Consider the following 23,394-nt stretch of genomic DNA (forward strand, 5'->3'; position numbering starts at 1 on the left):
TATGTCAGAGTTTCAGGAACCTCAACATTTCATACCCACCCAGATAAGGAAATGTTTGGGATACTGGTGTTGCATTTGCCTTTATTTTTACACAAACTTGTTTCGGAACTTCTTGCTTTGTGCATTTTGAGCCTTTTCACTGTCTGCCGCTGACAAACAAAAGGACCTCTCAATCAATCTGAACAGTGAAGAGGATCCAGCGTAGGTAACACAGCACCTTAAGACTGTCGTTAAACTTTGATGAGCATCTGCTTGGAATTCTCAACAGCAGCAGCAGTAGTTATCTCCTCAGATCACGTCAGGACCATGTGGTGATAAGTCTGCCCATCTCTACGGAGGAGGGGATCAAACAAAAATTTAAAAATGGTAAGTGCGCTGGCCTTTATCTGCCTCTTTATTCCGGTGAGTCTTTATAAGCGTTTAACAAGTTGTGAAAAATGGCTGATAAATCATTTAGTGAGGAGAATGTTTTCTTTATAGCAAGTGAATCACTAGAAGCCTAGTCTTATTTCTTTCTAATAAGCCATCAACTCAGCAAAAGGTACTGATTATAAATGTTAATTAAGTATTACTAGATGGTTCTTACAATAATCCATCAAGCCTAAAGTTGTAAATGCTCTATTAGAAGAGCAGAAGTTTAACATTTTGTCTGAGTGACTACCTGATGAATTCAAGAGGTGAAAAGGACAAAGCGAGCGTCGTGCTGGATTTTTAACAACCTGATTCCTTAAGTATTACTATTAACCAATAAAGCTGTTAATTGCAGCGTAGATACTCTTTATAAGGAGAGCCTTTCTATAAAGTGGTACCCGCTTTTTTAGTTAAAGGCTTCAGCATGTTTCACGATGCCACTTGCTCTGAATGTGTCTGATGTGGTCGTCTCTCCTCCTCGCAGTGAGTCATGCTTTGGCGCAGATGTGTCGTCCTATTGGTTCTCTGCATCTGTCCTATAGCCTCCCTCGTAATGTCTCCCTGTCCTGCTGGCTGCTGCTGTCCTCACCCGGGATTTCTGGTTTTGTGCGAGTCCCTGGGTCTCCGGTCACTTCCTCGCTCTGTCCCTCTCAGTACTTCAGCTTTATCTGTTGCCAGAAACCAGCTCTGTAACGTGGACCACCTGCTCCGGCCATTCTCGGGCCTGCAGGAACTGAGCCTCAGCCATAATCTGCTGGCCCGCTTCCCTCGCGGACTGCCTCCCAGTCTGGAGTCCCTGCTCCTGCAAGAAAACCACATCACTTATATCACCTCTGGCGCCCTACGGCAACTGAGGAACCTCACTCGTCTGGATCTGGAGGACAACCGCATCCGGGCTATCCAACCTGGGGCACTTCAAGGTCTGAACAAGCTCCAGGTCCTGACATTGAAGGGCAACAAGCTCACAAGCCTCCCTCTGAATCTTCCTCCATCACTGACCCATTTAGACCTCTCAGAAAACTGCATCTCTGTCCTGGACCTGCCCTCGCTGTCTGCCCTGGTCAACCTGCAGGTCCTGAAGATCAACAGCAACTGCCTGCGTTCAGTCCCAGAGAGTGCCTTTGACAGCCTGCCACGTCTCAGATCAGTGGACCTGAACAACAACCTGTGGGTATGCGAGTGTGACATTTTGTATCTTTACCGCTGGCTGCTGAGTGGCAGGGTGAGGATGGCCACAGACCTGGTGTGCACCGAGCCCGTCCATCTTGCTCACCGTCTGCTTCTGAACCTCTCTGTTGTGGGTATCTGTCCTCGTGTCCTGAAGCCAAATGACAAGACGCACCAGCTGGACCTCAACTCTACACCAGAGAGAAAGCTAAAGATGCTTACCGTGAAGCCCACACGAACAAACCTATTTGAAAATAAGAGTTATTTGGGAAACTTGTCAAAGCAACTGTTGCAAGTAACAACAGCTGGACTCCTTTCTAAAGAACCTCCCAAGACTCGTGTATTACTTGAACAGTACTCTTTAGAGACTTTCACCTATGAGGAGTGTTTGTCCCTAAACAAAACACAGCCAGTCAGCCCACCACATTTAAAAATCACTACTCTTCTCCCTGACGGGGAACAGAAATGCAGAGACAACATCACAGGTCAGTACCCTCAGATTAATGCAACCGTTGCTGAAGGAACACGATCTTTGCTCTCTACAAACAGAGACTCACCCTGGCCGACTCCCGACCCTCGACCGAATACACAACAAGACTCTGCAGTGGTCATCTCTCTGCTCACTGCCTTATGTGTATTAGTAGCTCTCCTAATGTTGGCAGTGCTACTTGTACTGAAAAAGGTGCTTCTGCACCAACAGCGGGTGGCTCCACTCGATGGAGGATCTGGTGCGTGACATCAGCACAGACACACTGAAAATGTTTTAATGAATTTAATTCATAATAAGCACACCATCTCATACAGTATTCTGTTATATTTTTGCATGTGTACATAAAAAGCTGACCTAACTGCACTTCATACTGAATCCTCCAAAAAGGTGGAGTGATTTTATACACTCAGGCCAAATAAAGTCAAAATGCCAAAAAAAAACTGTACAAAACAAAAGTATGAGAGTTTCTGATTTGATGTATCTTTCTTATGTTCTTTGTAGAAAAACACTGCAAAGAGGCAACAATGCCAATCTCCTTTGTTCAAATTTAAGGATCATAATTCTGATCACATTATTTAAAACAAATGAACATCTTTAAAATCCGGCACTTGAACAATATGAAAGTCTTGGCTTGAATTGAAGACAGTGACCCTACATCAATTACACAGGGAGACTTTTAAAGGGTATAAAACACCCAAAAGAATGAAAGACCTGATGTAGTGTAGAGTAGCCAATCTTCCAGGCAGCACTGCAGTGAAACACTGAGTTGCCCATAATGGATGGCTAATCACAACATATTAACTGGTGGCTTGTACACGTTTCTGCTTCTTGTCCTCTTGTTTTAGTCTGTAGTCTGACAGCGCTGCTTTTATGGCATCTTCTGCAAGCACTGAAAGGAAGTTTAAGAAAACCCTTTAAGCATGAAATGAACCACAGAAATAGCTTTGATTTTATCAAGAAATATACAGCCAGGTGACAAATTACAGGAAAAACCTTAAGAAAATAAACAAACATCAAACTTAATTCTTTATAATCATAAAACTTTACCAGTTCACTGCTAAGACACTTTGGTTTTCCTTTGACTTGTGATCCCTCTGCATGTTAATTTAGTTTAGAAGTGTATGATGACACTGCCTTTGCATTAGAACATTACATCGCTTTACTTCTTTGCTGTGAACTTACTAGAGCAATGAAGCTTGACCGGAGGAAGGCAGAGTTCTTTGGCAATGTCTGTGTTTTTGATCTTCAGAGCTTCATCAATCTACAGGATGACAGCCGACAGATCAGATCGTCAACAACAAAGCAGGATTTGTAAAGACATTACTCTCCTTTAATATTCATCATTGTTATACCCACTCACCGACTTCCCCTTCACCCACTCTGTTGCCAGAGAGCTAGAGGCAATGGCTGATCCACAGCCAAATGTCTTAAATCGCGCATCAACAATCTTGCCATTTTCATCCACCTGGATCTGTAAACAACATATAGTAAAACAACTAGTTGTACAACAGTAGGCTGAAAGTGGGCTGTTGTGAGTCATTGTCTTGACCTTCTTACCTGAAGTTTCATAACATCACCACAGGCTGGTGCACCGACCAATCCAGTCCCCACATTCTTAGAGTTTTTGTCAAAAGACCCCACATTTCTCGGGTTTTCATAGTGGTCCAACACCTTGAGAAAAGTCACAAGACGGAAAAGTTTCCAGAAACATGTCAGAAAGATAAGACTCAGCTGATAAAGGTAGCTAACATTGTACCTACAGCTAACGTCAGACACACGAAGCTAACCGTGAATAAAACACCAGTGACGTGAGTTTGTTACAATAACGAATTTAAAACACATTTAGTTGGTTACCTTTTTGTGATATGAACAGAGCGCACTCAGCTGCGGGCTGCATAACCTTCTGCTAAATAACAACAGCGAGGACGCAGAGTTTCGTAAAGAGACAATCGCCATGTTCAGATGCCGATGGTGAACGGAAATCAACGAGAGAGCGCGAGTGAAGAAGAGCACTTTCTGTTGACAAACAAGTGAAGCGGGAAGGTGTCGGCGAAGAAGGAGCACCTACTAGCGGCTAACAGCAGCCGTTACACTTTGGGGGGTATTCACGGTGAGTTCAGTGACAGGCTCCACCTCCCACGGTACTCCTTGCTTGTTGGTTGTTACCAGGCAGACAGCATTTCCAACATGGCAGCGTCAAGCAGCGCAGAGCAAACGCAGTTGCAAGATATGGAGGAGGAAGATGCAGGAATGGAAGAGAGGGAGATGGAATCGGACGGAGAGGAGGAGGAGGGCATGGGAACAGAAAATTCAGACGATGAAGATGACGATACATCGGAAGACGAGAAAGAAAATGAAGCCGAAATCCAACGTCTGGAGGAGCAGGTAATTAGCCAGTAACCTAGTCAAGCTTGGTTAACTGATGTTAGCCGACTAGCTAATGAGAATGAATGGATGGTAAACACAGTCAGCTACAGGACGGCAGTTCCAAAATCGTGAAGTGCTCTGCCCTGTTCTGGTGTAAATTAAACTGAAAATACACCAGTGCTAACTGTTTTTTGTTATCCAGAACGGTTACATGAGCGCGTATGATACGACGTCATTCACGTAGCTATCGTGATTAGCTTAGCTCACCTGCTAATCTGTGATGCTATTGATTTGTCTCGTGTCACACGCGCCCTTTTTCACTGTGCGAGTTCAGTATGACATTAGAGCTTACAGTTTAGTTAGAAAGTGCTTGTCTACATATAAAGTACACACTGTCCTAACTTAGTGGCTGTCATATGTGAGGTGTTAAATCTACCGGATTGGTAACATCTTATAACGTAGCATTTAACGATGCTGCAACGTTTCTTATGTTACACTCAGTTTATTAGGCACACCTAGCTAAAAGTAATGCGGCCAAACGCAACGGCCCTGCAACAAATCTTACATTCACGAAGGTTATAATATTATTTAATTGAAACACTATGGCAAAATAGTTGAAAAAAATTATTTCCCCCTAAAAATAACATTATCAACTTCATTCAAGTTGAAGCTATTAGAATGTATTAGAGTAGTGATATACCTAATTACAGGTGTACTTTATTATTACGTCTTACTTCCCCATCTTCTGTGCATTTTTTCAGCTGTCGATAAATGCTTTCGACTACAACTGCCATGTCGATCTCATCAAACTACTGAAGCAGGAGGGAGAGCTTTTCCGTCTGCGAAAGGCAAGGCAGAAGATGAGTGAACTCTTTCCCCTCACTGAAGGTTGGTTTATGTCTAATACTGTTTGGGGGTCAGTTGGTAGCAGCTCTCTATTATTTGCAACTGAAACTGCACTTTTGAACCCTGCAGAAATCTGGCTAGATTGGCTCAAGGATGAAATACGTCTGACTGGGGAGGAGCCAAACCGGGAGAAAGTTTATGAACTTTTTGAGAGAGCTGTAAAAGACTATATCTGTGAGTACATCACGCCATTGCCACTGCCTTTGTTTTGACACTCAGTCTTTTCATTATCTTAACATTTAGTTGTGCATCTTCAACCCAGGTCCGGATATCTGGCTTGAATATGCTCAGTATTCAATCGGTGGCATGGGGTCACCAGGTGGGATAGACAAGGTGAGATCCATCTTTGAAAGAGCTGTGACAGCTGTGGGGCTTCACATGACCAAGGGACAGACGGTGTGGGAGGCGTACAGAGAGTTTGAGAACGCCATTCTATCTACAATACAGGTTTGTGTTTCCATTGCCAGGACCTTATCAGTGTTCAGACATATGCTCTGTTTTTGTTGCTGTTACATGTATGTGCCAGAGAGACATTCTTTGTGATGATGTGGTTTGAATGCAAGGTGCAAAGCTGTTCTTTAGTGCACATTGCAGGTAAAACATGGAGAAAGATAGTCTGCTCATTTAACTCAGAATAAATTCAAACACTTTGGACACTCTTGAATTGATTTACTTTGACGTTTGAATGAATAGACTTTTGCTAAATTTTGACACAATTTTCTCTGCTATGTTTCCTCTCAGCCTCCCCCTGGCAGGATTCCCAGCCGTGAGGAGCAGGAGCTGCTGAACGCTCAGCTTGAGCGAATCCATACACTGTTTCGCCGCCAGCTGGCCATCCCCTTAATGGGTGAGCATGATGCCTGTTCTGTAGAGACGAGCTGTACAATGGGCAGGATTCCTGTTGTAAGGGCCATATGTCATGGCCCACCTGCAAAACTGTAAAGTACCTCATTTAAAAACATAATGCTGCCTTGTAGGATAAGTCAAGGGTTGCACAGCTGTGTCATTTGGCTTTTGAAATACTATACAGATTTAGCTCTCCAGGCCCTGACCACGCTTTCAGTTTGTTGCAGGAGAAGACAAGTGATAACCAGATGGTCCAGTGTTGTGTTGATTCATTTCTGGTCTAGTCAAATGAAAACTAGAGATGTTTCTTTATTTTTGAAAACCTCTCCAGTATGGACTTTTCACTTGTTGAAAAGTTCACTGGAGTACTGGACCAAGATTGTGCAGTATACAGTAAAATTTTTGCATGTTTTCACATTCCTTGCTCTGTTGCTTTGTAGACATGGAAGCCACCTATGCAGAGTATGAGGAGTGGTCTGAACATGGTGTGTCTGAGACAGTCATACATCAGTATAAAAAGGCTTTGCAGCAGATGGAGAAGTGCAAACCTTTTGAAGAGTCACTGGTAACTGACTTACATTGATTTTCTAAGTCATCTTGGCTGCAACAATAGCTTTTCAGTTACTGTTCAAAAAGTAACATTACATTGCATGCTGTTGTCTTGCTGCAGCTGGCAGCAGAACCTCCCAAACTGGCAGAGTATCAGACCTACATCGACTTTGAACTGAAGGAGGGCGACCCAGCTCGGATCCAGATAACCTTTGAGCGGACTCTGGCAGAGAACTGCCTGGTACCAGACATGTGGGCAAAATACACCACATATCTTGTGAGTATTGGTCAGTGTTTGGCACGATGCTGTTCTTAAACGGCTCCCAGTCAGACTGCTATGTTTACTGTGTAGAGTTTGGATTAATTTCACATGCCATTACCTCCCAGTCTGACTGCTCTTATTCAGTGCCTAAAACTTGCCAACTCCATCTCCTGCCAGGAAGGGCTAAACAACTATGATCACAGTGTAGCACTGAGCTTATCTTGATAAATTACAGCCGGTGATTTCTCCAACAGCTCCACAAATTTATGGGTCTTTTAACTGTTATAAATTAGTTTATCATTTTAAACACTAATCTTGGACAGTACATCATGACACACTGGGATGATGAATGAATGAATGAATGTTTTACTCATCTAGGAAGAGTAAACTTCCTAGTTTAGAGTAAAGTTTATTTTTTTTTCTTTTCAAATTTGTGTCCAAAAGTGTCTAGCTTCCTGTTTGGTTAAATGTGTTTCTGTAAAACTCACATTTGGCTGGTTTTCTCAGCTTGTAAAAACAACAGTGTGTGAGATGGGTGGGATGTTAGAAAATGTGGTTGCTTATAAAAGCAAATGTCTCACCTGGTTTGAGTTCATTTTAACCTTTTTTTTTTTGTATTCTCTAAAGGATCGTCAGCTAAAGATTAAAGACTTGGTTCTCTCCTCTCATGAGCGTGCTGTCAGGAACTGCCCATGGACCATGGGTCTGTGGAAGAGCTACGTGCTAGCGCTGGAGAGGCATGGAGCTGACCATCAGATCATCTCAGGTAAGAGCTAGACTGCCATGTGAAGCTGTTCATTTGATCATTTGTTTGCTGTTTTCATGCAGTTTGTGTGTTTCAGTGTCTTGTGTATGTATTTGTGGCAAACATTACTGAAACGGACCCATATGTTTTGTTACAGTGAACTATGAAGGATGTAAACATGTGACAAATGTTGGACAGCCATGACTGTCTTGAATATGCTTTTAAATACTAATTCTCTCATGGGGAAATATGCTTGACTCTTATTTTGATATGCTGAAACTTGCCAGGACTGATCATGTATAGGGATATTCCTGATGTCTAAACAGGAAGTTTAAACTTAGACTAGTCTAAAAGTAAGAAAACAGTCTAAATTGAGCACAATATAATCTATGAGGTTAAACATTGTGCAAAAAAAATATTGCATATATTAAAAAGCCCTTTGAAAATCTGTGAATCATGTTGTTCACTGATATCTCACAGACAACAGTTAACTGGCTTTGTGGTGTCCCACATAAACTAGACATGGCTCCTACATTTACATCAATAGAATAATAATCAGTTTGGTATCTGACTAGTATTTCTGTTGCCAGCCGGCGGGAATAGCAGCATTTAAACAACCAGCCAACGGATCATTCACATCTCTAATCATGTCGTTTCTTCGTCTTCCTCGCAGATGTTTTTGAAAAGGCGCTGAATGCAGGTTTCATTCAAGCAACGGATTATGTGGAAATTTGGCAGGCATACCTCGATTACCTGAGGAGACGTGTGGATTTCAGCAAAGGTGGGAGCAGCTGTGTGTGAAACAGACTTCGTATTTATGTTTGGAAACTACTGAACTCACCCATGCCTCCGTTCCCTTGGTGTTTCCTGTTTTTTATTTATTTATTTATTTATTGTTTTTTTTGCAGAATCAAGTAAAGAGTTAGAGGAGTTGCGAGGAGCTTTCTCTCGGTCTATAGACTACATGAAACAAGATGTTGAAGAAAGTAGGTGAATTTGAGTGTGACAGATTTACTTTCGTGCTATACTTGGTTTGGTTTTTGTTTAATTCATTGTCTTGTGTCACTGCAGGGTTTGGTGAAAGTGGAGATCCATCTTGTATCATAATGCAGATCTGGGCAAGGATTGAGGTAAGTAGTGCTACAATGACGACCATTTTCAAGAGTTAGATTGCCATCATGTTGTGTTGATCCCTCCATTTAATTTGTTTTTGTGTTTTATTTTTGACTTATTTATTTCTTTCATATTTCTGTGTCTAAAATTAATTATTGTGTATTTTAAACTTAACGTGTACAATTAGGCTATCATATACTTGTTACCAAGTTACCTTGAAGCAAATAACATCACTAATAAAGGTCCTTTGAAATACATGTTGAAAGACTAAAAAATAAAAAAGTTGCGAAGGTATGGCCACACTTTTTGGAAAATGTGACAGTTTTAGTTGAAATAAGCTATTAGAAATAAGCAGGTAATTTATGCTTAAGATTCTAAAGTTAACAATAAAAAAATAAAATTCTGCACAATTTTTGCTTTTTTTTTTCTTTACTTCCAGGCTCTCCATTGCAAGAACATGCAAAAAGCCAGAGAACTGTGGGACACTATTATGACCAAAGGGAATGCCAAGTATGCCAACATGTGGCTGGAGTACTATAACCTTGAGAGGTCTGTGGCCTGTGTGACTACACATTTCACCCCAAATTTCTATACGGTGTCCTTGATGTTGTACTTTATCTGTAGGTCTTATGGGGACCCGGTTCACTGTCGAAAAGCTCTCCACAGAGCAGTTCAGTGCACTTCAGACTACCCTGAGCATGTGTGTGAAGTCCTGCTCTCCTTCGAGAGGGTGGAAGGTGAGTGATAATGTAAGGCTCAAAGTTAACATAAGAATAAAGAAGATTTTCATTGATTACACTCTCTCTCTTTTTGCATCCTCACCAACAGGTTCTCTGGAGGACTGGGATGTGGCAGTGCAGAAGACGGAGACCCGGCTGAACAGGATTAATGAGCAACGAGCAAAGGTAGGGCAGCGTTGTACTGGGCAGGTGTGTGATTTTGCTGTTTTTGGCTAATGTTACCGTGTGCTGTCCATCTGTTAGGTGGCTGAGAAAGAAGCCATCATGGCTCGCCAAGAAGAGGAGAGAGCTGAACAGCGGCGGAAGGCCAAGTCAGACAAGAAGGCTCAGAAGAAGTTCCAGAAAGGAACTCGAGCTGGGGAGAAGAGGAAAGCTGAGCAGGATGACTATGGTGATGAGTGGAACGAGGACTCAGGTGAAGGAAGATAATGATATGATGAACTCTTTTATTTTCAAACAAAACTGACACGATGACAAAAATGATTGTGTTTCCTAAGGTTTATTTTCGTCCTTTACAGAGCAAGCTCCAAAAAGACACAGGGGAAGTGGGGACCAAACCACAGAAGAGCAGATGGAGACCGAGATGGGACTGTCTGGGAGAAACGATCCTCCTGGCTTTAAGCCTGCTCAGCTTGGCTCTAAAAAGGCCCAGCAGGCAGTTGCAGCCGCTGCTCTGAGGCAGAAAGATGACAGGCCAGAGCTTCGTGACGATAAAAACAGCGTTTTCATCAGCAATCTGACATACACGCTGGAGGAGCCAGAAGCAAAGCTCAGGACGCTGTTTGAGTCCTGTGGTCCCATCAAACAGATTCGTCCTATCTTCAGCAACAAAGGGAGCTTCAAAGGATATGGCTATGTACAGTTTGAGTCTCCAGTGTCCGTACCTGAGGCCCTGAAGCTGGACAGGCGGGAGGTTGACGGCAGGCCCATGTTTGTGTCACCGTGTGTGGATAAAAACAGAAATCCTGACTTCAAGGTAAATATGAATACAAGTTGGAATGTTTTTTATCATAACCACAGTCTCTGCTGGTCTTTAAAAGTTTAAAATCACTGACCCATTAACAGCGTACAATGCAACATATTTTCTATTGCCTTGACCTTAGTTTGTTTAATCCATTATATACCACTTATCTAGGTCCAGATCATGTTTATTTGATTATATTATGTGGAGCTATTGTAATATACTGCTGCGAGGTACTGAAAAAATGTGGTAAAACAATCAGTAATTGTATCCTTCTGGTTCCTGCTAGTTTCCCATTTTACTTTGGTCAATATGATAGTAACACAGGTGTAAAATTGAATTATATGTGGTTTAAATTGGTGAGCACTGCAGAAATCCTGATGATGTTATCAGTACAAGTAACTGTGTTGCATTAATGTCCATGCAGGTGTTTAAATACAACACTTCAATGGAGAAACAAAAAATTTTTATCTCTGGGCTGCCGTTTTCATGCACTAAAGAGCAACTGGAAGAAATCTGCAAAAGTCATGGCACCGTCGTAGATGCTCGTCTGGTCACGTATCGCTCAGGAAAACCCAAGGTGAGGCTTAAAGGGGGACGCAGTGTGTAGATGTTTGGCTAGTCATAGTCATCTGGATTGAACTTAAGATAACCGCCTTTGACCAAGCAGATACTGAGCAAGTTCAGGGGTGTGTAGGGACTCTGACTGATGTATTAACTCTCTCTGTCTGTGTGATTCTGCAGGGTCTTGCATATGTTGAGTTTGCAGATGAGGCTCATGCTTCCCAGGCAGTTCTGAAAATGGACGGCATGGAGTTACAGGGCAACAAAATCTCTGTTGCCATAAGTAACCCTCCTCGCAGAAACATGGACAAACCTGGTTTCAACAGGCCCATGACAGACATGATGCCTCGGCAGGTCTACGGAGCGTAAGTGTATTGAAGCATTACTCAGTTGTGCCAACTGAGATGGTTTGAAAATCGGCTGCTTTCAGATCTGTAACTGCACAGAAACACAACTGTCTTTCTTTTTCCAGGAGAGGAAGAGGACGCACCCAGCTCTCATTGCTCCCTCGTTCCCTGCATCGGCAGAGTGGGCCTGTGAGCAAAGTGGAGAACGGGACTACAGCTGAGCAGGTGCCGGCGACAACCAGCGCGTCCGCAAACACAGCTGGAGAAACGAAACCTTTGTCGAATTCAGACTTTGCCAGGATGCTTCTCAGTAAGTGAGAAGATCAGCGAGAGAATTACGACCGCCTTCACACTGAAAGCCATCATGTGTCCTTACAAATTAGTGTTGGTGATTTTTCTGTAATTGGTTATATGGCCTCCCTTTAATCTTGTTCTCATTGTCTGCTCTGCGAGATTGCCTTAATCGCCAAGCACCTGCATCCCTCCGTCACAAACACTCTTCAACCAAGACTTTCCACCAGTGTGACGAGTCGTTTTCATTTTGGTCTGTTTGAAGGTGGCTAGCAGGCTTTTTTTTTTCTTTTTCTTTTTAAATAAAAAGTGTATCATATTTGTGTGTAAATATATTGTATCTAAAATTGTGCGCCTCATGTTGCAGAGTGTCTTCTTGTGTAATGTGAAAGAGAGAGAAGCATGTGGGAGAGTATTTTTTTAAGTATTCAAAACAGCCAAACTTTTGAATGTTGTTTAAAAAGAGTATATGCAAAAGTGCAGATGTGGTATAACATAACTGGTGTGTATGTGTGTGTGTGTATGTATGTATATACATAAGTTGGATGTGCTGCAGTGATGAATAGACATGTTCTCCAGATGTTTTTAGGAAACATAAGGTTTTTGTTGTGTAACTTATTTTGACCTATTGAGGACACAGTTAACAAGACTAAAAACAATTTTCTAACTGTACAGTACAACTAACTAATTTTTACACAATGTCATCTCTGTGTTACCATCTGCCGTTTTTATGTCAGTATTACGATGCTATGGAGTACCTCTAGAGGCGCCAGCAAATTATTATATGTTCACTTGCTTTATCTTGGCCTCAAGGCATATTAGTACATTATGGAAACTGCCCTCGTGTCATGTCACACTGCCAACGCTTCATCTCACTTGTAGTACCTGTAGAACCACTCTGAGTATATGGTTTCATCATCGTTAATGTGACCCGTCTTTGAGGGTAAAAATTAAATCTGCTATGTTAGGCGATTTTATGTGCTGTGGAACTAAAGTGATATTCAGATGAAAATGAACCTTATTTCCTACACCTTTTAAAAACAGTTCACATGTGTTAAGTGATTCGATGTGCAGACAAATCCCTGAGTAATGTGCCTGTGCTTTGGTTTGATTTATGAAGTGTTTCTAACGGTTTTCATCCTTAAACTCCACATTAAAAATGTAGAACCACAGCGATTATTGATAGAAAATTACTTGTTAAAAATTCAATTTTATATAAAAATAGCAACCACTTTCTATTTCCAAGGTCTCCAAATTGTTTTCTTACATTATGGCAGAGCAAACATTTTGTGTTGTAGGTTGTTGATGGGACAAAACAAAACATTTGATTGCATCGTCTTGAGCTCCAGCAGAATGACGGCAGTTTTTGAGTTTTCTCAAGTTTTGTAGGCCAAACACTTGAGAAAATGATCTGCTGATCATGTCCATTGACATGAATTAGTTTAAGGTGTTAAAGATTTCTCACATAGAACCGTAAATGCCAGAAAGTGCGTGTGGAACTCTGTTGTGTTGTACAAGTGAATCCTTGAGATGTTACAAGCTGAACACCTTTTTACAGGTGTTGTTTGGACCTGGTTTTTTTTTCATGTGTTCACTTGAGTTGATTTCACTCTTGCAATGAACTTGGTGTAAGATGAGTCACAGTTGGCCGACCGAGCCCGAACACTTTGGGCTGTGGCTGTAATCTACACATTAGTTAGGCCTGCAGCTCCTTCTACACAACAGAAGAGAATCTATGCAGTTTTTCCATTTCTGTTTTTAGGAGTTGACCATGTGTTCACTTGTCTTGTTTGGATATTAACAATTCTGTTTGTGTATATAATGTTCAGTATGATACTTCAGAAAAGGTCACCCTAGTTTGTAATAAATATAAATCTAAGTTTTCAGAACAGATGGAATACAAGCTATATGTATTGCTCTCACCACAGTGGCCTAATCTAAAAGAAAAAAAAAAATCTGAATATGTTGGTCTCTATAAGTCACCTTCTCTTTTACGTTCAGTACTAAAAGGTGGTATATGTGCTTTGCTGTTGTTTTGTATCATTTCTATAGTAAATGTTTTGAATTAGGTATAGAGGTAAATAATAAATGGCTATTTTTGTTCAATCTCAGTATTTATTTTCCCTTTTCTTTCATTATATACCCTTGTGTTTTTGAGTTCTGTAACAAAAAAAAAAGTCATGTCTTGTGTTTTTTTTTCTTGTGTAAGAACATGTTTTAATAAATTCATGCAAATCATCTTTGATCCCGTTATGACGCTCAGAGTTTTGTTAAAAAAAAAAGGTTTACAACCTAAAGACATGGTGGAAGTTAATAGAATGCTTTTATTTTAAAATAAAATAAATAATCAAATACACGAAAGTGCTTTACAGTGTTGAGACATCACCTTTATCCCAAAGATTATGAACTAAATATTCACATCTGCAGTGGAAAACACTGAAGTATCCCCAGTCAAGTGGCAGGATTAGAAAATTTTCTTTCCTCCTCATGTCACCAGTAGTCACACTTGATATTGTGATGGGAAATAAAATGCATTAAAGCTCCCGTGGGACTAAAACTTTAAATGAGAAGAAGGTTACTTCTGATTGTGTAGGGGAAAGATTTTCATGAAAGCAACCCTAAACACAGCAATATCAGATTCTAATTAAACATCATCCTGCAGCAGTTGCCATGAATTCAGCAGGTATAGAACCCAAACTGAAGCAACGGGGTGACAAAGTGGGATATAACCAAATGACAAGGCAATTATCACTTATTAGCTTTTAGATGAGTCACAACCATTCGCTGCATGCTAGCCACTCATGCTCCCTTTCTCCTCCCGTTATCCAGCTCAGTTGTGGATCGGGATGGTCTGTTTGCAGTCCAGACAGGCCTGGTCCTGACTGGCTGCTGGCAGCCCCACGGCGTGCTCAGTTGTAGATATCAACAATGTGTCCAATGTCATCTCTGTACATTTGGCTATAAAGCGAATGAAGGGCCGTACATCACCTTCATTGGCCGTGTCTAGAGCTGCATAATATTCTGCCCTTTGCTCTTTGCGAATAGTGATGGGTGGGTATCGCGCTTGCATGAGCACAAGGTTCATGAGCAGCCGTGACGTGCGTCCATTGCCGTCTACAAATGGGTGTATGTACACCAGTTTGTAGTGGGCGAGAGCTGCATACTCCACAGGGTGCAGCTGCAGGGCCTCCTCAGAGTTGAGCCACTGTACCAGCTCCTGCATGTGCCTCTGCAGGTCCTGTGGGTGCGGTGGGATGTGGTGACCCACAAACACCTGACTCGTGCGAAGCCTCCCTCCTTCCACAGGGTCTACGTAGCCGAGCACCCGCCTGTGAATCTCCAGGATGTCACTGACGGTGATGGTTCCCGTTCTTGACAACAGCGTGGTGTTGATGTACTTCATGGCTGCATCCACACCAATGGCCTCGTTCTGCTCCTGCAGACTCTTCCCAGGGACGGCGTAACGCGTCTCGATGATGTGACGGATCTCAGACAGAGTGAGTGTGCTGCCTTCGATGGCCACCGTGTGGTAGATGTGATGATAGTAGGTTTCCTCCATCACCCGGCGGAGTGCAGAGTTGCCTTTAGGAATGGACATGAGCCGTCGCACTTTACTGTCAATGATGCCGAAGTAACGCTGATCAATCTCTTCCACCAAGGGAAGAGTTCGGTCTCGGCTGACCAGAGCTCTCTCATTACATGGCGAGATCGCCAAGGCTTTGGTGTAGAGGTGATCTGCCTGAACGACGTCCTTCTCCTCCTCCAGAATGGTCCCCAGCTCTGTTAGGGCATCCACAAACTCTGGATTCATGCTGAGTGCATGCACCAACAGCTTGTGAGCCTTCTCCCTCTTCCCCAGTTTCTTCATCTCCAGAGCCTGCAGCAGTGCTGCTTTGGCCTCCAGCTTCATCTCTACAATCAGAACACAATGATAAACAGTACAGAGTTAATAATGCAGCAGGTCTGTTCAACAGAAAATACATGAAAATACATATGATATCAAAAAGAACTTATTCTAATAGCAATTATCTAGAATCATCTGTTATTTTACACCAAAGCAAAGACTAGAAGTAAAACTGGCATATTCAAGAACTCCAGAAATCATTCAGAATACTTAATGTCCCAAAATAAGATTATATGTGTATGCACAAAAATAATCAGATTTAGCAGCCTGGAAAGTTAAGGGAATGTTTAGCATTTTGCCTCAGTACTTTTAAGAGGCTACAGATCCAAAATACATTGGATACTGACATTAAGATTAAATCTTCATATGGTCCGTATTTATGCCTTAATGAGCAAGTATCTAATCTTATTTTTAACATATGGTATTGAGTTGAACTGTGAATTCAGTGAATCAGAACACCTTTCCTTATCTGTACCTTTGCTCGGCTTGGACCTCTGAGGCAGCAGATCAAGGGCAGTAAACGGGACAGTGAGGCTGGTGGACTGCACAGCTGGAGGCTGCTGAGAGCTCCCCCACAGCTGGCAGCGGAGCTGAGCGATGCCCTTCAGGGAGGCACAGCACTGCTTCTCCACTCCCACCAGGGGCATCAGGAGGGCCACCAGAGAGCCGACGACGACACACAGCAGCGGACCCCATCCTCCGAGGACACGGCCGCTGGTGTAACGCCACACCGTCACAGCAGCCATGATGATTCCTGGTTAAATCCTCCATCCTCTAGTGATACGGTCCCCCATATGTATTTCCACCTCAGCTAGGAGAGCCAAAGGGTGGCTAACCGGGGGGGAAACAAGCTCAACATGACAGCAGAAGTCACCAACAATGCCGATGAAATTTAGCTCGAATACCAAACTGTTGCCGTTCGAGCTCGTACGTTAGCTAGCTAGCTCTGTTACGTTTATGTGTTTCTACGTGAAACTCTTTAACATCGAACACATTAGCGACCAGACGGCGGTTGACTTGTGTATACAAAATACACCTCATCGACTTCCTTGCTAAGAACATGTCAACATCCCGGAACCTAATTGGTCAAAATTATATTGAAGGGCGGCGTCTATTGGCTGAAAACGCAGCAATACAACAAATGGTTCGTAACCGTTTCTGATTGGACAGTGTGCCAAAGTTTTTATGCCCAAATCTCAGTCTCTCCGGCAATAGTAGTATGTGTAGGACTGCAGATACGTAATATGTAATCTTCTAGAAAATAAGCCGAAACATCCCCAGTTTTACGCAATCACTTCTACTCCCTGATGTTCTGCTGCCGTTGTAATCTTAGAAAAACCCTCCAAATAGCCGACTTACACTATGTTTGGATGAAGTGACATTTGTGCATAGTTAAACAGGCACAACATTACCTGACAAGCTGTACTCAGGGGATGAGGCCCCGAATGGCGGATGCAACATTTTGACAGCTGGACGGACTCCCACGACTCCAGGGTTTATGATGACTAAGCAGGCCAGGTGACCCACGTTATGGTGCTGTTAAACAGGCATTTCCAGCACAAAAAAAGGGTTTGTCACTCCATCCCACCTCACACGATCACAGACAGGAATTATTTTTTACTTTATTATCGTTTACTTCTACAGCGTCAGTTATGCTGCCAGCGGTCCTTTCTGTGTCACTTTAATGCAAATGTATTAACAACCAGAAGAGGGCAGCATTGCTTCAAATATCATAGTCACAGTGCATCCTTAGATATCCTCAGAAGACTGCAGTAGCACTCCTAGCCTCAAAGTCTGCAAAATGAGATTCATCCTTATGCCTTATGTTTTTGAATGCAACAATGAAGAATCTCTATAAAGCATAATATCTCCTTCCTCAGCCTCTCTCTGTTAATATTGTGTAATCTCTCTTTTTTTTTATGTAGTTTTGTTAGGTTCTATGTATTTTACTACAAGCTTTTCTACTTTTATGTGTGTCATCTATTTATAGTGAAATTGCCTTTACAGAAATTACCACCAGCTGGGAACAGCCTGTGGTGATGAGGATTGATTCCTGGCTGCGTGCCAAAGCCAACATTATTAGACATATCTTCAGCAGATGGCAGACTATCATCTCTAAATAGCTGATATTCACAGACAGCTTGAGACTCTGCAGCACCACGCTGTCTCCTCAGACAGTGCAGAGAAAGTTATGAATGAACAAGCGTGTAGATGATTCTGCGTGCAGTTCGAGATTAAGCTGCTCTGTCTGAAATTTGAGGTTTTGAATTTGTCAAGTTATGTTGCGCAGTGTATTCACAGTGAGCTCTGGAGCCACACACTGACATCATTTACCACCACAGAGTCCCTCTGTGCTGCTCTGACCCACAGCAATTTCACCTTGGAGGATAATGGAGCAGCCCGTTCGAGTCTGCTTGAGCTGCATTATTTCTTTGCTCCTGTTACTGATGTGCTCCGTTGCACACTTCTCAAAGCAAAGACGGAAGGCCAGGACTATGTTTACATTGATCTTTAATTCTCTAAGATGCCTAAAGAAAGAAAGAAAGAAATGTTGGAGGTCGATTTAATTTGCCTGTGATTAGCTGTGATGGGGAGTGATGACTAACAGCTGCGTGTGGGCTACAAGCCCAAAATTTAGTGTATCTGTGCCTCAAATCAGACTCAGTGCTATGTAATTTTGTCTCTACACCCAGACACTTTTATTATTACTCTTTGGCTTGGAAGCAGTTTTCACTCCATGATGCATAAAACCAGTCCTTAAAACAAAACCTTCACAGCTATATATTTCCACATGTTTTTTTTTCTATTACCACAAAAAGTCCTCTATACCATTTTCTGAGGAGTCTTTATGGTGGCTCTATTCCCATCATCAACATTAATACTAACTTGCTGATTATTTTTTCCACATGACAGAATGTGCTCTTTAAGCGCAGTAAACATTGTCAGAGGGTGTTAATTTGACTACCTGTGTCACTTGACATTTGATCTAAAATCACAGATAGAGGAAAAAACAACAAGTGGACAAGATAATGCCAAGGCTCCAGAAAACACCTCGTGGTAAAAAAAAAAAAACAATCTGTAATTTAGTCTTGAATCTGAAATGAGAAGGAACAACTTGACTTCTCCTGGTGATGGAGTTCTTGTGCACCTTAAACTCAAACCTCCAGAACCTCACAGAGAGGGTGAGATCGTGTCTGAGGGGAGCTGCCAAGGCTTCCGGTTTAACCTACAATAAATCTGCCAAAACCATTATTCCATACTGCATTTAAATGTTGGCAGCACTCACCGTGTGTGGAAATATTTCACAGTAGGACAGCAAAAAGACAGAAATTCAGTCGACTACACAGTGGAGCCAATCTTGTGGTCAGTTACAGCTCTACAAAGTGGTGCTTTGCTTTTCTTTTTACTCATGTACATGTTGCATTTGATGCCAAAAAGGACACTTATTTCATTTTAATATCTGAAGACAGCACAAAAAAGCTGTCTGTCATTTTCTACTATTTGAATCAGAGCTGTAAGATGGTGGCAACACAGATGCATCTCACAAGCCAAATGCAGCGTCTGTTTAAATATACCGAATGCAGAGCATCCGGAAAGTATTCACAACGCTTCGCTTTTTCCACAGTTTGTTATGTTACAGTCTCATTCCAAAATGGATTAAATGTCTCCCTCAAACTTCTACACAAAATGCCTCATAATGACAAAGTGAAACAAGTTTGCTTGATTTTTTTTGCAAGTTTATTAAAAATGAAAAACAAAAAACGTAACATGCACATAAGTATTCACACTCTTTGCCATGACACTCAGACTTGAGCTCAGGTGCATCCTGTTTCCACTGATGATCCTTCAGAAGTTTCTACAACTTGAGTTGAGTCCACCTGTGGTAAATCCAGTTGATTGAGCATGATTTGGAAAGGCACACACCAGTCTATATAAGCCCTCACAGTTGGCAGCGCGTGTCAGAGCACAAACCAAGCCATGAAGTCAAAGAAATTGTCTGTAGACCTCTGAGACAGGGTTGTGTTGAGGCACAGATCTGGGGAAGGGTACAGAAAGATTTCTGCTGCATTAAAGGTCCCACAGAGCACAGCGGCCTCCATAATCCATAAATTGAAGAAGTTTAGAACCACCAGGACTCTTCCTAGAGCTGGCTGGCCAACTAAACTGAGTAATCTGGGCAGAAGGGTCTTAGTCAGGGAGGTGACCGAGAACCCAATGGTCACTCTGACAGAGCTCCAGTGTTGCTCTGTGGGAAAAACCTTCATGAAGGGCAACCATTTCTGCAGCACTCCACCAATCAAACCTGTATGGTAGAGTGGCCAGATGGAGAAACTGCCCAAAAATAAGTGTGCCAAGCTTATAGGCTCATACTCCAAAAGACTTGAGGCTGTAACTGCTGCCAAAGGGACTTTAACAAAGTATTGATCACAGGGTGTCAATACTTATGTACATGTTATATATATATTTTTTAATTTTAAATAAATTTGCAAAAAATTCATGCAAAGTTGTTCCACTTTGTCATTATGAGGTATTTTGTGTAGAATTTTGAGGGGAAAAACAAATTTATTCCATTTTGGAATGAGACTGTAACATAACAAAATATGGAAAAAAGCGAAGAGCTGTGAATACTTTCTGGATGCTCTGTATATAAATATATGGAGAGTATTATTTCGTTCTCCAAATATTTAATAGTGCTTGACAGGAGAATTAACGCCACATTTTACGATTTGTTCTCTAAGTTCAGTTCAAGTCTTCACAGTATTTACATGAAAACATGGATAGTAACGTCTTGGCCACTTCTGATCTTGTCGTTATTTGGAGAAGGGCTGCTTCTCCGCATCAGGCTCCACAACAATTGAGTTTAGCCTCTGCCTTTGTTGAAAAGAAAGGACAAATATGGCAGAGTGGGCAACTGATGAAGGAGAAATGATGGCGTGAAATTAACAGCCCTCGGGTCGTATTGTGGACTAATTCTATGCCCATCTGGCATATGCTCACATGAACTAAAACCCCCTCAGCTGTGGAAACAGATAAAATTGCATGAGCCTCAAGTTAAAATCACTGTTGAGTGCTCATTCTGTTTTCTCTGTGTTGATGCAATTAAATGCCTCACGACACTGTGGGATTATTATCAGAATGGAACAGATTCACTGCAAAGCTATGCATCTGTTATCTTTAATGCGTTCCTGCAGTATGCTTGTATTTCCTGCGTCAGTGTTGTTAAATGGCTGTGATGCATACAGACTTTCTCATTAATCTGTGTAGAATAAAACGCTGTTGTTTCCAGTGAATATCTTGCAGATTATGTAGTGGAATAGGTTGCTAAAAGCATCAGCATGACCCTCACAGCAGCTGACATGTTAACTTGAAGTACACTCCAGAGATGACCTGTCAGAGACTATTAAAATAACCCCCTGTCTTTTCACTACTTGCTGGAACTGTGCTTCAAGAGATAGAAAATCCATTTGCCCACCTGGAAAAAAGCGACCTGTCAGGGCAGGAAATAAATCCCTCTGGTACAGGCGCCTCGCCTCCTCCCCCACTGGCTCGCCCTCCTCTCTCCAGCCTCTGTGGAGCCGTCAGTCTGCCTGCATTTCTGTCTGAGAAGAGGCTTTGTTCTGGGTGACAGAGCTGGGTGTCAGAGATAGAGGATCTCGTTAGGCAGTCAGAGGGAGAGGGATGGTGGCTCTCTTTCTGCTCTCTGACTATGGATGGCTCAGAAAGCAGGCATGAGGGGACCGTAAAATGGATGACAGAGTGAGGGAGAGCTGCACTGAGAGCAACAACTGTCCTCAGCTGTCAGCATCCAAAATACCTAAATGGAGGGTTTGTTCCAAAATGCAAGACCCACACACTCATTGGCAGACTGACAAGTGCTGTTACAAGAAGATTTGGGAGGACAGGTGACCGTTTGTTTTCCTTTTTGTCTCTCTGGCGACAAGAGGACAGAGGGTTATCCTTGGTGGCCCTCAGCCTGTCAGGAGCTCCTCCAGGAAATCAGAGAGAATATAACAGCACTTTACCAGTTCACTGTTTCACAACAACAGTAATCCGATGTTTCCTTTCCATCTCTCTCCCATCAGACAGCCTGCTGAACCTCACAGTGCATGCTGAGACTCCCCTCTGCTCAGAGTAGGTCAGAGGAAAGCGAAGAGATGTGGCTACCTCCCTCCAAGTGCCAAACGGGTGATTACCTGAGCTCAGTCCCTACAGTTTTTCTGCACTGGGGGGAAAAGCCACTGGCCATGACACTGTAACGCTGGGATATTAAATTTTTCAATTCAATTCAGTTTATTTATATAGCGCCAATTCACAACAAAAGTTATCTCATGACACTTTCCAATTTGAGCAGGTCTAGACCAAACAAAACAAAAAGAGCCCAACATTCCCCGTTGAGCAAGCACTTGGCCACAGTGGAGAGGAAAAACTGCCTTTTAGAAGGCAGAAACCTCGGAGCAGACCCCGGCTCAAGATGGGCGGCCATCTGCCTTGACCGGTTGGGTTGAGAGAGAGGGAGAGAGAGAGAGAGAGAGAGAGAGAGAGAGAGAGAGAGCAAGGGAGAGAGGCAGAGGGGGTGGGGTGTGAGAGAAGGAGCACACAAGCAGAGATGCATAGCAGCAGTAATAATACCAGAAGTATCGGAATGTAGATAATGATAATGACAATGAAGTATACAGAAGGTATTATGGTGATTTTGATAACAATAGTAGTAACAATAATGGTAGTAGCTGTACTGAGTCGTAACAGATTTAAATCAGATTATGACTAAACAGTAGTAATTGCAGTAGGTTTTGAGCAGGACGACAGCAGGACCGCAGCAGGAGGTCCAGTCGTGATCGATAGGAATCTGCGGGACAAGAAAGCACAGGGACTTCAGGGAAGAAGTTGAGTTAGTAATATACATTAATGGGACATGAATGTGTGCAGAAGGAGAGGGAGAGGAAGAAAGAGCTCAGTGCGTCATGGGAGGGCCCCCGGCAGTCTAAGCCTATAGCAGCATAACTAGGGGCCGGCCTAGGCCAGCCCTAACTATAAGCTTTATCAAAGAGGAAAGTTTTTAGTCTACTCTTAAATATAGAGAGTGTATGTAGAAGGCATGGAAACAAACAAAAACAATCAATCAAAGAAGAAGACCTGATGGTGCTGACCGTTTATTGTTGATGTGGAGCTCCATTAGCTGTAGCATAATTAAGTATTCAGAATAATCAACAAATGTTTGGCTACGCTACATACAATGAGTCAAGCTGTGCCTGTAAAAGATTCATGTCCATCTCTCAGTGTCCTTTCATTTTTAGTACATCCATGTCTGCAAAGTTGTTTGGACAGGCAACTCAAATTGATCTCAAGAGTGCTCTGCTGGCTACAACGTACAGCCTACATCAGATACTCTCTTTCTAATGAGGCTGAGTCTGTCTTAGCTCTCAGTGCTCTGCCTCCACTCCTCACTTCATTTGTGAACTCTGCTGTGAAACACTTGCTGCTACCACTCGTGTGTCTCATCTCACATTTCCTAATCAGCATTTCATATCATGGCCACAAACTTCACACAGGCTCTGTGGAGGAATGTATTTGACACAAGATGACCTTGAAGTCAACACTGGTGGGAACGAAATCTGCCAAGGAACTGGGCACCTCCTTAAACAACTCTAAAAAAAACTAAATTACACAACTTGGACAAACCACATAGAGAACTGCAGTAATACTGGAACAGAAAGTAGTAATTATAATGGC

General features: G+C 42.4%; 4 protein-coding genes across 5 annotated transcripts; 2 read left to right on the forward strand and 2 right to left on the reverse strand.

Annotated features, from left to right (window-relative positions):
* Positions 1 to 964: 964 nt before the first annotated feature.
* Positions 965 to 2,314, forward strand: LOC124057654 (keratocan). Its single transcript, XM_046386124.1, has one exon. The coding sequence runs from the start codon at positions 965 to 967 to the stop codon at positions 2,312 to 2,314; it is 1,350 nt and encodes a 449-aa protein (XP_046242080.1).
* A 21-nt stretch (positions 2,315 to 2,335) lies between these two features.
* Positions 2,336 to 4,090, reverse strand: iscu (iron-sulfur cluster assembly enzyme). Its single transcript, XM_046387395.1, has 5 exons — positions 3,923 to 4,090; positions 3,626 to 3,739; positions 3,429 to 3,539; positions 3,251 to 3,329; positions 2,336 to 2,957 (listed from the first exon to the last, which is right to left on the reverse strand). Exons 1-5 carry the CDS (start codon positions 4,022 to 4,024, stop codon positions 2,866 to 2,868), a joined length of 498 nt encoding a protein of 165 aa, XP_046243351.1. The 5' UTR covers positions 4,025 to 4,090; the 3' UTR covers positions 2,336 to 2,865.
* Positions 4,091 to 4,186: 96 nt separating this feature from the next.
* Positions 4,187 to 13,648, forward strand: sart3 (spliceosome associated factor 3, U4/U6 recycling protein). The gene is made up of 19 exons (XM_046387391.1): positions 4,187 to 4,453; positions 5,197 to 5,323; positions 5,411 to 5,515; positions 5,604 to 5,788; positions 6,083 to 6,188; positions 6,628 to 6,752; positions 6,858 to 7,013; positions 7,626 to 7,764; positions 8,417 to 8,524; positions 8,652 to 8,729; positions 8,815 to 8,873; positions 9,296 to 9,405; positions 9,481 to 9,593; positions 9,685 to 9,761; positions 9,840 to 10,011; positions 10,115 to 10,572; positions 10,985 to 11,137; positions 11,302 to 11,486; positions 11,594 to 13,648. The coding sequence occupies exons 1-19, from the start codon at positions 4,256 to 4,258 to the stop codon at positions 11,784 to 11,786; spliced, it is 2,847 nt and encodes a 948-aa protein (XP_046243347.1). The 5' UTR covers positions 4,187 to 4,255; the 3' UTR covers positions 11,787 to 13,648.
* A 412-nt stretch (positions 13,649 to 14,060) lies between these two features.
* Positions 14,061 to 17,209, reverse strand: ficd (FIC domain protein adenylyltransferase). 2 transcript variants are annotated; one of them, XM_046387393.1, is made up of 3 exons: positions 17,076 to 17,209; positions 16,139 to 16,494; positions 14,061 to 15,671 (listed from the first exon to the last, which is right to left on the reverse strand). In XM_046387393.1, exons 2-3 carry the CDS (start codon positions 16,407 to 16,409, stop codon positions 14,590 to 14,592), a joined length of 1,353 nt encoding a protein of 450 aa, XP_046243349.1. In that variant the 5' UTR covers positions 16,410 to 16,494; positions 17,076 to 17,209; the 3' UTR covers positions 14,061 to 14,589. The 2 variants fall into 2 exon arrangements, with proteins under 2 accessions (XP_046243349.1, XP_046243348.1); XM_046387392.1 differs by lacking the exon at positions 17,076 to 17,209 and having other exon boundaries at positions 16,139 to 16,734.
* Between the last annotated feature and the right edge of the window lie 6,185 nt (positions 17,210 to 23,394).

The sequence above is a fragment of the Scatophagus argus genome, chromosome 4, assembly GCF_020382885.2.
Source record: "Scatophagus argus isolate fScaArg1 chromosome 4, fScaArg1.pri, whole genome shotgun sequence".
NCBI lineage: Eukaryota > Metazoa > Chordata > Actinopteri > Scatophagidae > Scatophagus > Scatophagus argus.